The sequence below is a fragment of the Nycticebus coucang genome, chromosome 1 (assembly GCF_027406575.1).
Source record: "Nycticebus coucang isolate mNycCou1 chromosome 1, mNycCou1.pri, whole genome shotgun sequence".
Lineage (NCBI taxonomy): Eukaryota > Metazoa > Chordata > Mammalia > Primates > Lorisidae > Nycticebus > Nycticebus coucang.
The window spans coordinates 77,099,878-77,115,549 of NC_069780.1; the positions used below are offsets into that span (position 1 = coordinate 77,099,878).

At 33.2% G+C, this 15,672-nt stretch overlaps 1 protein-coding gene across 3 annotated transcripts in view; it reads right to left on the bottom strand.

Moving 5' to 3' along the window:
• The window catches only part of LRBA (LPS responsive beige-like anchor protein), a 791,645-nt gene that overhangs the window by 670,131 nt on the left and 105,842 nt on the right, over positions 1–15,672 (bottom strand). For all 3 annotated transcript variants that reach the window (XM_053582486.1, XM_053582498.1, XM_053582475.1), the window contains exons 11-16: positions 15,464–15,597; positions 13,122–13,230; positions 12,664–12,816; positions 6,864–7,032; positions 3,952–4,031; positions 2,581–2,643 (exon numbers count right to left, since the gene is read on the bottom strand). In XM_053582486.1, coding sequence (XP_053438461.1) covers positions 2,581–2,643; positions 3,952–4,031; positions 6,864–7,032; positions 12,664–12,816; positions 13,122–13,230; positions 15,464–15,597 — 708 coding nt within the window. The remainder of the gene's footprint in view (positions 1–2,580; positions 2,644–3,951; positions 4,032–6,863; positions 7,033–12,663; positions 12,817–13,121; positions 13,231–15,463; positions 15,598–15,672) is intronic.

Genomic DNA, 15,672 nt, shown 5'->3' on the forward strand with positions numbered 1-15,672 from the left:
TTTGAATAAAAATACTTCTGAAACTTTCAACTTTAAAAAAAGTAGACATATCTGCAATATGTAAGTTTGTAATAAATTATGTTGTTATAAATATACACATTCATCTGTATAACTCAAAGTACACATCAAGTAGACATCCAATTTCTTGGTCAAACAAATAAAATACATTATATGTTACAATGAATTAAAATTTCCTTTACAGGGTTTTTTTTTTTTTTTTTTTTTTTGGTTTTTGGCCAGGGCTGGGTTTGAACCCGCCACCTCTGGCATATGGGACCAGTGCCCTACTCCTTGAGCCACAGGCACCACCCAGGGTTTTTCTTTTAAAGGAAGATTTATATATCAAGATATTGATAAGAAAAGAAAAACTGATTTGTCCTTGTTTATTACAGAAAAACATCAGACCCTTTAATACACTAATAAATATTGTGAATCTGGTGATTGTAGTGAGGCAATACATTATGTACCATTTTCTAAACTATTTAATCTGAAATATTTTGTTCACTGTGCCTCTCAAGAAACTACTTCTGAAATAACATGCTTTTGGTGGACATAAAAACTGAGTAATTCTCCATATACAGTATTATATGCTATCAGTATTGAAAAAGATGATCAATAAACATTTATTCAACCAACATACTAATACAAGGTCAGACAAATGAGCTTGTGAACTCTTCCTACAAAAAGTACCACACTGCAGAATATCACTATCGTCACCTTCAAAGTATCTCCCTACCAGCCTTGGGAAGCTATGCACTGACACCAGAGCCTAGTCCACCTTTCAAAGCAATTTTGGAACCTTTTCTTGAATGGACAACAGAACTATCATCATACAAGGTCTGACAACTAAGTTAGTGAATTCATCCTAGAAAAAGTGCACGTAGCACTTATCATGCACTTCTGCATGTAAGACTGTCATCCTACATTCTAAAAATGTAAAAATTTTTACATTTTTACAGAGTGAAGTGAATGTTATGTCACTCCATAACATTAGTGATATTATGTTATGTCACTCCATAACAGTAGTGATATTCAGAAATGAGATTACTTATCATTTCTGAATATCACTAGTTACCTTTGAAGCACTCCTCCTGGGAAGCTATACACCAACAACGGAGCCTAGTCCACCCTTCAAAGCATTTTTATTAGGTTGAGTTTGCAAACTTAATTGTCAAACCATATATGACAACAATTCTCATTGCCATTCCAGAAAAACAGTTTCAAAATTGAATGATGGACTAGATGCTGGCATTAGTACATAGCTTCCCAAGGGAGTACTGTAGTGATGTCCAGCATAAGGTATGCAGCACTTTTTCTTGGATGAGTTTATGAACTTAATTGCCTGGCCTCATATATGTGATATAATTTGAAAACATTTTCAGAACATCAGCAAAGGAGCATATGTGAGTTCTAGACTCAAAAAATCTTCATGAAAATCCTTCACCTTTGTTGGACATTCCAGTATGTACAGATATCAATAGGGTAGACCTAGACAATACTCAGAAGGAAAGAAGCAGCAGCTATCAGAGGTTAGTTAACTTGGATGCCGTGACTTTAAGTTTTCCTCCATTGCTTTTTAAGTTTTCCTATGGAAGCAATTTGTACGTCTAATTTTCAGTAAGTTAACACTAGAGTTAGGGCCTGAATCTCCGAAAAGTTATTATTTGGGAGACCTGAAAAATTCTTCCAAACAGAGGACCACTATAACCTCCAGTTTACCTATTATAAAGTACTTCATTTGGTCATTTAGGGTTAATAAAAACCAAAATTACATTAAAAAAAAAAAAGATTGCTAGGGAATTTTATCGAAAACTCTTCCACTAAAAAAAAAAAACTAAATCATTAATGATTTTGAGCCAAATATGATCTAATCAAGAAATTTAAGCTGTTATTTTATGTTACAATTAACAAATAGGATCATTATCTCTCATTTATTAAAAAAGCACTATTCCATACTAAATATATGTATTCATATATGTGAATTATACAATACAAAAATGTAAGTTATCACTTAAAATGCTAATCATTCCTAATTTTATATAGATCTTAATTTAATTATATTAGTTAGTTAGGTTCTACCTGGCATATATTGTTTTCTCAGTGCTAAAAAAGAACAAAAAGATATTTCAATCTGTTTAATTTTCAACCTTCATTTCAACCACGTAACTATGTTACATTAAAATGAGTTATTTAACTTACTATTTGAACATGCAATCTCAGTAAAAGATTGATATGAATTTTCAAAATCCAATCATTTTTAGTATTTTCATCATCCCTTTTTCCATTTTTTTATACTGGCTATTGGAAATACACTAAAAGTATACATTGACATACTGTATTATTAATTTAGTTAAGTCTAATTCTAACACTTTTTAAATCCTTTCATGATTATTAAAAGCTATCCTATGGTAATAAAGGATATTTAAATGAGGACTGCTAGGATTTAGTTCCTAAATAGATATTTTATTCCCCTTTACAGTTACATATAATTAGTGGAAATTTTCTTAAATTTTTTCTTTAAAAAAGTCCACAATGCAGCTTCAAAAAATAAAATCCCAAAATATGAAATTCAAATATTACCTCATGCATAGTCAGTAGGTAGTTAAGAATGGCCTGTAATTCATCTTCCTTTACTCCAGAATCCTTTAAAAGCATAATACAAGTATCTTATGGCAACATTTTAAAAAAATGTATTTTCAAAAGGTAAATTATATACATGCATTTGTCAAGGTGATCAGCTGCTATAAATATAAAAAGGCAATGCAATATAGAATCTAAATTTAAAAATAAAAATTTGAAGCACTATCAATATACAGTATTTAAGTCTGTAAGAAAGTAAAAAGAAATTTAACACCAATACCCTGTTTTCAACACATTATGTAATACGATAGCCTACTTAATAAAGCTAAAGAATCCTGAAGTAGGCAAAAATAACAAGTAATGATAAATAAAAAGTAATAGCCATACCTATTACTCTTCTAAATGCAAATGACATATTTTCTATTTAAGATTAAAAATAAACAAGGAGAATTGGAAGACATAAAGAAAAAAATAGAAGAGTAGAAAAAAATACAAAGAATTTTTTTCTAACAAATGCAAATAAAGTATTTGAATCAGGAAGGTATACTAAAAGTCATATCCACTTGCCATAATCTTACAGACAGCTAATAAAGCACTGGAATAAAAAAAAACAAGAAATAAAATTATGTAAAAATACTGAATAAAATATTATTCAACAAATACATTTTTATATTGCTATCTGAAAAAACCAAAATGCCTTCCTTAGAAATAATATTAAATTTTGGGCGGTGCCTGTGACTCAAGGAGTAGGGCGCCAGCCCCATATAACTGAGGTGGCAGGTTCAAACCTGGCCCCAGCCAAAACTGCAAAAAAAAAAGGTAAAAAAATAAAAATAATAATATTAAATTTTGCTTTCCCTGTAACAGAATGAAAAGGAACAAATGTGATCATCTCTAAATGCTGACACACCTATCTAGTACATTTATACAGAAATACTATTTCTCCAAATCTGAATGTCAGATGCAAAGAGCCCCCTAAAAATGAAACCTCCTTTAACAGCTTTGTTAGGTACAGTCTTGCCAGTGCCAAGAATAGTCCAAGCAGTTAACTGAAACTCAGTATATATTTGCTGAATGAAAGAATGAAAATACTTGAACTCTTACAGAAATTCACATAACATATATTACAATTACCACTATCCAGTTATAAAATTATTTATATCTATATGTGTCCCGAAGGAAGAAGAAATAAAAACCAAACAAGGAAACCAACATCTTTCAAAGGATTTTCCAATATGTAACACTAATAACAAAGAATAAATAAACCCAAGATTGTATTCATGTGAAATTATATGCTCCACTATACAACCCTGCAATGAATTATAAGCATGCTGTATAGTGGAGTTTATAATATGAACAATATGAACTCACCTTCATTACTAACTGTTTAATGAACATCAATAAGAATGCTCGTAGAGAAAGTATTTCTTTTTGATTAGGTCGTGGTCCATCTTAAAAAAAAATACACATATACAACTTAGTATTTCAAAGACCTCAAAACTGTCTAATTATTAAATTCTCATTCTCAATAACTTTTCCATTTATTTATAAGAAATATAAAGGTCAGCCTCCTACAGAGTGACCTCCCTTTTATGCCTCTAGAAAGATGAGCATTCAGTCTCGCATGCAACTGTATATAATACTCCAAATGTACAAAACAGTTTACATTGAAACTATAATGAAGAACTTTGTACTTTGAATAGGTCAAAGAATTTCTATAACATAAAAATGAACTAACAAATAAAATTTGTATTCAATAATAATACACATTTTAGGTTTTAAAACTCCTTGAGAGTATTATGAAGATAACAGGAGTGCCCAAAGAGAAAAACAAAGGAAAACGTAAATTTTGAACATTAATATTACATATAAATTCAGTATAACAAAATTTTCTCCTACTATTACTATTGTATAAGCTAATATAAAAATCTCAAAAAGAATGCCTCACCATAGTGTCCTTCATGAAGAAAAGAAACATTATGTTGACTCTCTCTGACATCTATTTTGTGTTTAGGAAAGTCTTTGGTCACATATGGCTCATATTAAGTCAATTTTCATGTCTTAAACATAATTCTCAAGTAGAAAGCTTTTGAAACCAAACACCCATTGTTCTTAGGCCCTAAGAGAGGGACCTGTTTGCCTCAAATTTTATAATTTTCCCCCACTAATCACTAACTACAGCTAGCTCCTAGACCACCAAAGTATAAGACTAACATAACCTTAAACATATCAATTAAAATAGGAAGAGAATTGTTTAAAATTTGTTCCACATTACAATTCCTAGACAAATAGGCTAAAGTTAGAGTAGAACCACGAAATTTATCCAGCTCTCTCGTTTGACGTATAAGACTTTGCACTAAGATTACTCATAAGTTATAAAATGAAGGCCAGAATAAAAAACTAGCATCTAGGATGGTAGATGATATGCAGACAGCACCACGAAATAGTCATCAAGACCTGACCTGGTTCTAGATCTGCCACAGTCTTGCCACCTTCAACAAATCATGTATCTTTTTGCATTCTGACAGCTTTCTAAAGTGTAGATACCATATTCTGTTAGAATAAACTTAAATTTATTTTGAAAGTAATATAAAAGTACTACACAAAGATGAAATCTTGTATTTGTAAATCACTGAATAGCCAAAGCCTTTGATTACAAGCAAAACATCCATTGTCTGTCTCCTGGCATCTATTTCTTAATTTCAAGCAACAGTCCTTAATTTTTACAAGAGACTGAAGCCATCTAAACTCTCAGACCATGTGTTTCAAGGTGAAGGGAGCCTCTATGTCTGAGCAATCAGAACAATAACTGCCACAGAGATGGGAATAGGATACAGTCAGAACCAATAAGCAACAATGAGACTAAAAGAGATTTTTGCTGAAATACTTCATGTAGGCAGATGCTGTTTGGCTATATTTAAAGTCATGAGGATGTGAAAGTGTGTCAGATGCTTGTTACTATAAAGAGAGGGAACATGTGAAAACAGCCAAGGCAGAAGAACAACTGGTAAGCGTGGAAAGATAAATCAGGTCATACAGTCATCTTCTAAATATTTGTACCAAGTTGTACCTGAAACTGCCAGTTTACCAGAGCTCATTAAATCCCTTTTTCACAAGGTAAGCCAGTTTAAAGGCAATTTTACAACAGTTATAACCAAAAGCACCACTATGTGTCACAAGTTTTATTTTGACCTCTTCCATGAACTGCTGACATGACAAAAGAATTTTATCCTTTAAATAAGTTAGTCTTAATTATACTGAAAAATAATTACCAAAATTTTGTAATTTTTTGGTTTTTTGTTTTTGTTTTTGTTTTTTTTTGTAGAGACAGAGTTTCACTTTATGGCCCTCGGTAGAGTGCCGTGGCATCACACAGCTCACAGCAACCTCCAACTCCTGGGCTTCAGTGATTCTCCTGCCTCAGCCTCCCAAGTAGCTGGGACTACAGGCGCCCACCACAACTGTTTTTTTTGTTGCAGTTCGGCGGGGCCAGGTTTGAACGCGCCGCCCTCGGTATATGGGGCCGTCGCCTTACCGACTGAGCCACAGGTGCCGCCCCAATTTTTTGTAATTTTCATTTTATCCTTAAGAGAAGCAGATACTCCCTACTTCTGCAAAAAATCTTTACCTCCCCAAAACACTATTTATTTATTTATTTATTTATTTTTGAGACAGTCTCACTATGTCACCCTCAGTAGAATGGCATGGTGTCACAACTCACAGCAACCTCCAACTCTTGGTCATAAGTGATTCTCTTGCCGAAACCTCCCAAGTAGCTGGGACTACAGGTGCCAGCCACAACGCCTGGCTATTTTTTTATTTTAGTTGTCACTGTCGTTTAGCAGGCCCAGGCCAGATTTGAACCTGCCAGGCCCAGTGTATGTGTCCAGCACCCTAACCACTGACCTACAGGCAGCAAGCCCAAAACACTATTTTCAATGAATCTCACTGTGATAATTGATCTCAGCATCAATACCAATAAGTAATAATTTCTTCTCATTTTCAGTGCCTTGCAACAACCATCCCTGTCATATATGCTCCCCAAACAACTCATAACAAACAAAAATAGTATTCCTCCATGTAAGTATCAAGTTATTAACCTTTGGCAATCTCAAGTTAGGACAAATTATTAAAATTATCAATGAGATTAAAATAAAATTCTGCCATAATGAGATTTAGAAAAATTGGCTGAATAATATGATAGTGTAGGGTAAAACAAAGCAAAACAAAAATCCTTATTTGACATATGTATAAGATAATACATAAAGACAGAGATGATATACCTAATCCTTTTGGAGTGATACCACTTCGATCTTGAGGATTTACTGTCCAGTAGTAGTACTTCAGCGTGTGCATGATGAGAAGCACTGTTCCAACTCTCCGAATGGTATTATATATATTGACTGTACCAATGAATTCCGTGGACAGATAAGTATAGAGCATCAACTGAACCTTTAAAATCAAAATGAAGAGCTTAAATTAAAGAAAACCACCAGCATTTTACCCGTTTCCAATAACATCTATCGGCCACTTACTTGTTCCAAAAAGTAAGATGCTAAGCTTGAGGATAACATCCATGTTAGGTAACACACATCAACTGACACAACCATGTACACACACACACACACACTCATAAAACCAAACCAGGTAATTTTTTTTCTTTCACAGTAGCATTATAAAGTAAACACCTCAGCCCTGCCCACTGTTCTCTGCCCACAGCTTTTGACTTAAGAAGCTTCCTCCAGGTCGGAGCTGCTATTTTTCCTAAATGAAAATTATTACAGCGCAAACTGCTGAATAAAATATTTTGTGCAAAAATAACCACCTCCAATATACTGAATTTTTGTAGCACTACTCCATAAAAATAACTTGCATTCTATTTCACAATAAACAGTTATTCATAAGCATGCGTAACTTCTTTATAATAAACTTGTTTGTGTTATGCATAGTTGTTTTATAAAGCTAAATTTCTTTTCTTTTACAAAAAATAAGAACAAGGGTACATGTGAAACTTACTAAATGTAGAATATAAATGTCTTAACACAATAACTAATAAAATGCCACAAAGGCTATGTTAACCAGTTTGATGAAAACATTTCAAATTGTATATAAAACCAGCATTGTACCCCATGACTGCATTAATGTCCTCAGCTATGATTTAAAAAAAAAAAATTATTCAAGATTACTGAATAAAACTTTAATTTAAGTAATTGCTAACAAAAAAAATAAAAAGCTGGTATGACTCTGAAAAAAGAAAAATGTGGTAGTACTAAATAGGAATAAGCTTTTAAAAAAAAGAAAATCATAGGAGACATAGAGTTTAACTTGAGTAATATTTATTATAACAGAAAAACAACTCTATTATAGTAGTTCACTACTACAAATGTTCTAATCTAGCGTTTTAATCATAACATTATAATGTCTAAACAAGTATATCATGTCCCCCAATTAGGAAAGGTTTCTACTAGTCTCATTTATAATTAGTCTAAATAAAGACATAAGAATTTATAAATGTTTATATTAACACCATATATAAGCTCTCCATATATAAGAGAAAGAAAGAATGTAAGTGCTGCTCCACCACTGAATATTTCACCTTAACAAAAAATTCAGTGAAATTATGGCTCTAAAATTCATCAACAACCATAGTCTAGTACTTTCAGCAGCACAAAATAAGGACCCCTTTTGTTCTACCCTCGTGTTGAAATCTAGAATTTTTCATTTCATTGTTAGTGGAGGTATTTTATAAACTAAACAACTTTAAATACAGCATATACACTCTCTCTCGTTCATTTAATATTTATAAGTGACTATTTATGTCACATTCCTGGATATTAAAGACATTTTCATTGTCTACCAGGCAAGACACCTCAGTATCACCTGGGGATTTCCTTATAGAGGAAAAATTAGGTACCTATCTTCCAGATGCCCTACATATAATCAAGGCTAAATGTATTAGAGTCCCAACAAGTAATCTTACACAGTAAAAGCTAACAGATTCTGAATCACTTAAAAGTGGGGCTTAGAAGATGATTATAATTTAGAAAACCATATGTATATGGAGATTATATATATATATTATATATAATAATATATATATTATCCATTTGAACAGCAGTAGCCATATCAAAATATTATTATTTTGTAGAAAATCAGGAGATCAGAGCATATATATGGTATGATCTCCTGATTATATACATACTATATATATACATATGATCTCCATATATATTATCAGGAGATTTGTGTTCAAATGGATAGACCCAATCTATTTCTCTTTGAGAAAATATAACTCTTTCTATGACAGTTCAAATTCCTAACTACATTATTTCATTTACTATTCAAATATCTACATCTAACTATATGCATAGCATTGTATTATGAGAATACAGAAACACATACTCTGTCCCTCAGGAGCTAACACTGGAGAAGATGAAAAATGCACAGAAAGAGGGACGGAGGGAGGGGGGGTGGGGCCTTGGTGTGTGTCACACTTTATGGGGGCAAGACATGATTGCAAGAGGGACTTTACCTAACAATTGCAATCAGTGTAACCTGGCTTATTATACCCTCAATGAATCCCCAATTAAAAAAAAAAAAATGCACATAACCTATAACAAAAAATATCAAAGGTAATAAATATACTTACCAAAACATAAAAAAGGTCATAAAGCAATATGCAATTAATTATCATAGAGCACTGAATACTATGAATGCAGAGGACAGAGAAACTACTGGCTGATAACCTGAAATAATGAAGAAAAGCTTCTCTAATGAAGTAGGATTAAGACAGACTCTGAAGATGAAGAGTAGGACAGATGGGACAAGAGAGGAAATTTCAAGCAAGGAGCAGGGTACTTGAAATAAAAGGTTTTCCTAGATCTAGGACAATAGTTCTCAACATGACTGTATATTAAATGACTAGAAAACATTTTTTAAAAAATACTGAGGCCTGGGTCTCATCCCAGACCAACGCAATCAGAATCTGAAGTGGAAGGAGTGGGTTTTTGGAGTGTATTTTTGTCTCTCTCTCTCTCTTTTTTTTGTTTTTTTTACAGATGGGGTCTCACTCTGTCACCCAGTTTGAAGTATAGTGTATCACTGCAGCCTGGAATACCTGAGCTAAAGCAATCCTCCCACTTTATCTTTCCAAGAAGCTAGGATTACAGGCATGCTAGTTTTGCTTTTGTTTTTAAAAACCTTCCCCAAAGATTCTATTGGTAGCCAAGATGGAGAACCATTGCTCTAGGGAACCCTTCCCTCTAGGGAACCTGCCTATCCACTGAGGATATTTAAGAATACTTAAAAAGGAGAATCAACAGGAAGGCTTCATACCAGATAAAGAACTAATTCATTCTGAAAACATGTTAAGGGAGGGGGGCTAAGAAATGATATGAAAGTCATACATTAAGAACATACTGGAATTGTGGCAGCAAAGAAATTCAACAAAGAAATGGAAAACTGGACAAAGTCTATTGAGAATGATACTGTGGTAAAAAAATATGAATGGGATTTAATAACAATATCATTATATTTAATATAGAAATGGGAAAACAAACACCATATGTACTCTCTAATAAATTGGAACTAACTGATGAGCACACATGGGCACAGAAGGAAGTAAAAGTCATTGGAAATCAAGAAGACTGGAGGAATAAAAACCTACCTCGTGGGTACAATGAACACTATTCAGGTGATGGGCACACTAATAGCCCTGACTCAGCAAAATAAAAGAACTCATGCATTAAAAAATATGTGTACCCCCTTAATATTCTGAAATTTTAAAACGTGGCATATAGAAATGACAGTGAAGGCCTCAAGATTAATCATATGCTAATTATAAATAAATCTTCCCTCATCCACTCATTATATATTCCAATAGCCATGCAAATTGTCTTTCCAATTACATCTAATTAAGTCTATCTTGTCCAACACTGCGTCCACAGTGCCTAGCATAAAGTAGTCACTCAACAAGTTAATTGTTGACTAAACAAAAGGACACTGTAGCCAAGAAAATTCATCTCCTCTACTAGATAATTTAAAAAAAAAAAAAATCACCTCTGAACACATCTAAGACAAATGAAAATAACAAATCACCATTAGAAAACAAAGCTTTCATGCATGATGCAATGGTACATTTCAAAACTTTTAAGAAATGAGTATAATTGTGATGGATGTGTTACTTAGTTCAATGTAAGCATTTCACATTGTATATCGAAGCAGTACCCTGAACCCCATAAATGCATCAATGTACAAAGTTATGATTTAATAAAAAATAATAATAATTAAAAAAAAAAAAAAAAAAGATAAGGCCCGGCACAGCAGGGCCTATAATCCTAGCACTCCGGAAGGCCAAGGAGGGTGAGTTGCCTGAGCTCAGGAGTTGGAAACCAGCCTAAGCAAGAGCAAGACCCAGTCTCTAAAAATAGCCGGGCACTGTAGCAGGTGCCTATAGTTCCAGCTACTTGGGAGATTGAGACAAGAGAATCACTTGAGCCCAAGAGTTTGAGGTTGCTGTGGGCTATGATGCCATGGCATTCTGCCGAGGGTAACAAAGTGAGATTCTGTCAAAGAAATAAATAAATAAACAAACAAGCTCCCACCATGGTAAATTATCTGACTTTCAAGTCCAACGAAATTTGGACCTGTCCTTTGTTTTAACTACCTGTATAATAAAAGTCAGTAAAAACCCTCATGGATACACAAAGCAGATGGCTTAAAGAGAAGGAAAGTTTAATATTACTAGATCAATTACATATTCTAAAAAGGAAATTAAAGAAAGTTATTAAAAAGCAGAGGTAAAAAATAGAGTGTATTAGGAACCTAAGAAAATCATATGATGAAACAAAAACAATAAAATTCCCTCTACAACTAAGTATCTAGTAAGAGGCTTTCTGACCACATCAAAAGAGACACAAAGCCTTACAAATATGCTGGTTACCAAGACAAAAAAAGTGTCTAGTAAAAGGTTTTAAAAGTAACTTGAAACAATCCTTGAAAAGAAATAAGACTGAGGGTCATGGAAGAAAAAGAGGTCAAATTTAACCTGGAGATAAAAAGCAACAACCTCCAGCTGACTCCTTTGATCATTTCCAAATGGCAATCAGAGTCAGCAGCTGTTTTCCTCTTTAACATTTGAAAAGGCCTACTGAAAATAAGATATTATGACTTCAGAAAGCAAAAAGGCTGCAAACATTGTTTTCTAACAACTAGAATAAGTATGTGCTACTCCAACCAAAACAGGGATATACACTGCAAGTGGACTAAAGGGTGAGGGGGTAAGAAGAAAATAATGGGTTTGAAATAACACAGTTTCTAACAAAAATTATAGATAAAATGGATAGGATTATGCAATTTAATAAAAATTCCTCTGTTCAAATTCTGCTCAGTACTACTACTACTGATTTTTTAGGATAATTTAATACAACATTAGGATTTTAAAATTTTGTTCAAACACCTATCACAAACTCATATTCACATAGAAGTAACTGGTTTGTTATAAAAACTAAAAAAATTATTTTGTACAAATGTTTTTATAACGTGAATACATGAAATTAAAATGATTAAATGAGAATAGTGTTGATACTGTCTTTGAAGAAAGAGGAACGTAAAAGTGTATAAAGAACAGGGAGAAGGCAGGATGAGTTGTTAAGGAATGTTAAAAAGACACATGCACGCACACGCGCGCAAGCGCACACACACACACAAACACATATGTGGATATTTGCAATAGAACAGAGCTACAGTTGCCAGGAAACATATCTACATTGGAACTGTCCAACTTTGATTTATACTTAGTAAACAAAATCTCTCTCAAGTAAAACTTTATTCAATTTATTATCAGAATATAAAGATCATAGCTCTATTTTTCAAAATGATGGCATATCTTTAAAAAAGATATATATGATATAGTGACTTGGAATTTTTCCTGAAAAGAAAAAAGGGCACTTAGTCAATAAAAGACAATCCACTAAAATCTTACGTAACAGTATGTAAAAGGATAAAAGAAAATCCTTAAAATTATCACTCTTCCCAAGGAAAAACTTAGCAAAGATAGTAACACAAAATCACTTTACAGATTACCTTGGCTGGGGTATGAATCCATATAGCAGGGTTGAGAAGAATGTGATCACACAATTGCTTCAGTAGGGGCATCCCATTCTGCAGATTACTTAGATATTTTGAAAATGCAAGGCAAAGTTCAAGTACTGCTCTGCTGACGTGAGATTTGGAAGACTACAAAAAAAGTGGTTCAAAGATTACTACTAATTCAAAGCAAGGAAGTAAATTACAGGCTGTCAATACCAAAAAGAGTTGGCCCACAAACCATGCTCAGAGTTAAAGATGCTGTGAAGCTCACTATCACATTTCTTCAATAGAGGAAGGGAAGAAAGGTGAAAACAACCAAATGCTATTTTAATTTAGGTAATTTTCTGTAACCAAAGAGACATACTTGCAGACAGAATTCCTTAGCCACTTAGAAGAAAAAGTACGTGGCCTGCAATTTAAGAATAAAAAATGCAAAATATTTCATACTTTACCTTTTCAAGACTATACCCTATTACCAAGAAGCCCTTACAGGCAAGCATCTGCTCCTGCATAGCAATTGAGTTCTTCAACAATTCCATGATAAAAGATAGCAAGGTTGAACTAGAATTAAAAAAAAAAAAAAAAGCAATGGTTTGAAAAAAAATTACTTTTTTTTTTTAATTAGGTTAGATAGATGTAGGCTTTCATTTACCTTAATAAAAAGTTCTCCATTTCAAAGAAATTGAAGTTTAAATAAAATTACCTCCAACATTATATCAGAACTAGATTTTTAATGTAGGACTCATTTTTAATGAGTAATATTTACTCAAATTATTTATTTCACATACTTTGCCAAAACATACAAATAGGCAAATTATTTAGAAACAATATGACAAATATGCATGATATAGAGAAAAATAATCAATGTCCAAAAACACTAAAAAGCTCGGCACCTGTAGCTCAAGTGGCTAACGCCAACCACATACACCAGAGCTGGTGGGTTCGAATCCAGCCCAGGGCCTGCCAAACAACAATGACAATTACAACCAAAAAATAGCCAGGCATTGTGGTGGGCACCTGTAGTCCCAGCTACTTGGGAGGCTGAAGCAAGAGAATCGCTTAAGCCCAGGAACTGGAGGTTGCTGTGAGCTGTGATGCCACAGCACTCTACCAGGGCGACAGCTTAGGCTCTGTCTCAAAAAAAAAAAACTAAAAATATTTAATAAATATACACTAAGGCCTTAAAAAACAGATGTAACTTAAATAAGCAAGTATATTAAATTTTGAAGGGTTAAGGGCCAAACGGAGGGAAAAGATAGTGGAGTAAAACTTGAGGTCCTAGAACACTAATTTAAACAGTATTCTCACTATCCAAAAAAACCAACATTGCAATTCTCCAATCTTGAAGACTTTTAAAATTCAATAGGAGCTACAACTGTACTCCACTACCTGTAACTTTTAGGGACATCCAAAAGGGAATGGAATAAGATCAGGTGTTGCCATCTTCTCAAAAGCTCTGAAAGATTTCCACACACACAAAAAAAAAAAAAAAAAAAGAGAGAGAGAAAGCAAGATTGGCAGCCAATATCCACTTCATCATCAGTGCTTTAAATACCAGCAATTCTAATAAAGAAAGAAAAAAAGGAAGGCCAGGAGGGAAGGAGGAAAGAAAGAAAGAAGGAAGGGAAGAAGAGTGGAGGCAGGCAGGCAAGCAGCCTTGTTAGAGCAGGACAAAAAAAATGCTATGGCCGGCAGGGTGGCTCACACACTCAGCACTTGGGAGGCGGAGGTGGGGGGATTGCCTGAGCTCATAGGTTCAAGACCAGCCTGAGCCAGAGAGAGACCCCATCTCTAAAAATGGCCAGGTGTTGTAGTGGGTGCCTATAATCCCAGCTACTTGGGAAGCTGAGGCAAGAGGATCACTCGAAAGCAAGAGTTTGAGGTTGCTGTGAGCTAAGACGCTACATCACTGTCTCAAAAAAAAGAAAGAAAGAAAGAAAAAATCCTAGATGTATTACTATGTCAAGAGTAATTTAATTTTCATGTTTTAAAATATAGTTGACAAATACCTTATTAATTGTTTTAAAGGGAAAAAAAAGAAGTTCTGCTGCCTAAGAATAATCTAGAGAAAACTATTCCATCATTAATTATATGAACTGCTAATAGGCATAAAGTTATATATTAATATGACAGCAGAAATCAAAGGGAGAATTTCAAAATGGAAGAATGTAAAACTCATTTAATTTACTCAAATAATAAAGGGAACAATTTTTTTTTACTATCCATAGTTTCACTAGAATATACAGCCATGTGAAATTCATTTAGACATCCTGTCCCACATTTTATAACTTATCCTCGAATTCAAAATCCACTTTTTCAGACTCAACACTACTACAAAGCAGACAAAATGTGTCAAATGTATATTATTTTTTTTTAAAAAGACTAAATCACTCCAAATAACACCATTAAAAATTTTAGCTTTCAATCACATACATGAAATCAGTAATAAACAATTAAAATATAAAAACCTAAATTCCCGTAATAAATTACTGCCAAATAAGAATTTTAAATTTTTGAAGTTAAAACTTTAGACAAAAATGTATTCGTTTTTGACAAATCCATTATCACCATTTGCAACTTCATTCTAAAATAACTTTACTGTTTCTTAAAGCTTCCAGATTTCCTACTGATAAGAATTTAAACTAAAACTAGTAAAGTTGATATGCCATTTATAGCTCCTAAATTTCTTTAAACTATTTTGACTGTACAACAAACCTGAAAGGTATTATGTGCAGCTCAACAGTGATGAACGTAACTCTCACACCAAATTACAGAAAAAAATAAAGGCACTCACCATATAGTCAAATCAATCTCATCAGACAGATACTGCCTATGATCCAACTGTGCAAAAAGTGGGAACAACACTTGTACTCCTCCAATTGAGTGCATAGCACTTTGAATGGAATGTGTTAGAACTGCCTTCACATCCTTGTAAAATAAAAACAGTAAAGATTTCAATGATTTTATTGTCTGTTTTTGTTTTTGAGACAGAGTCTCACTTTG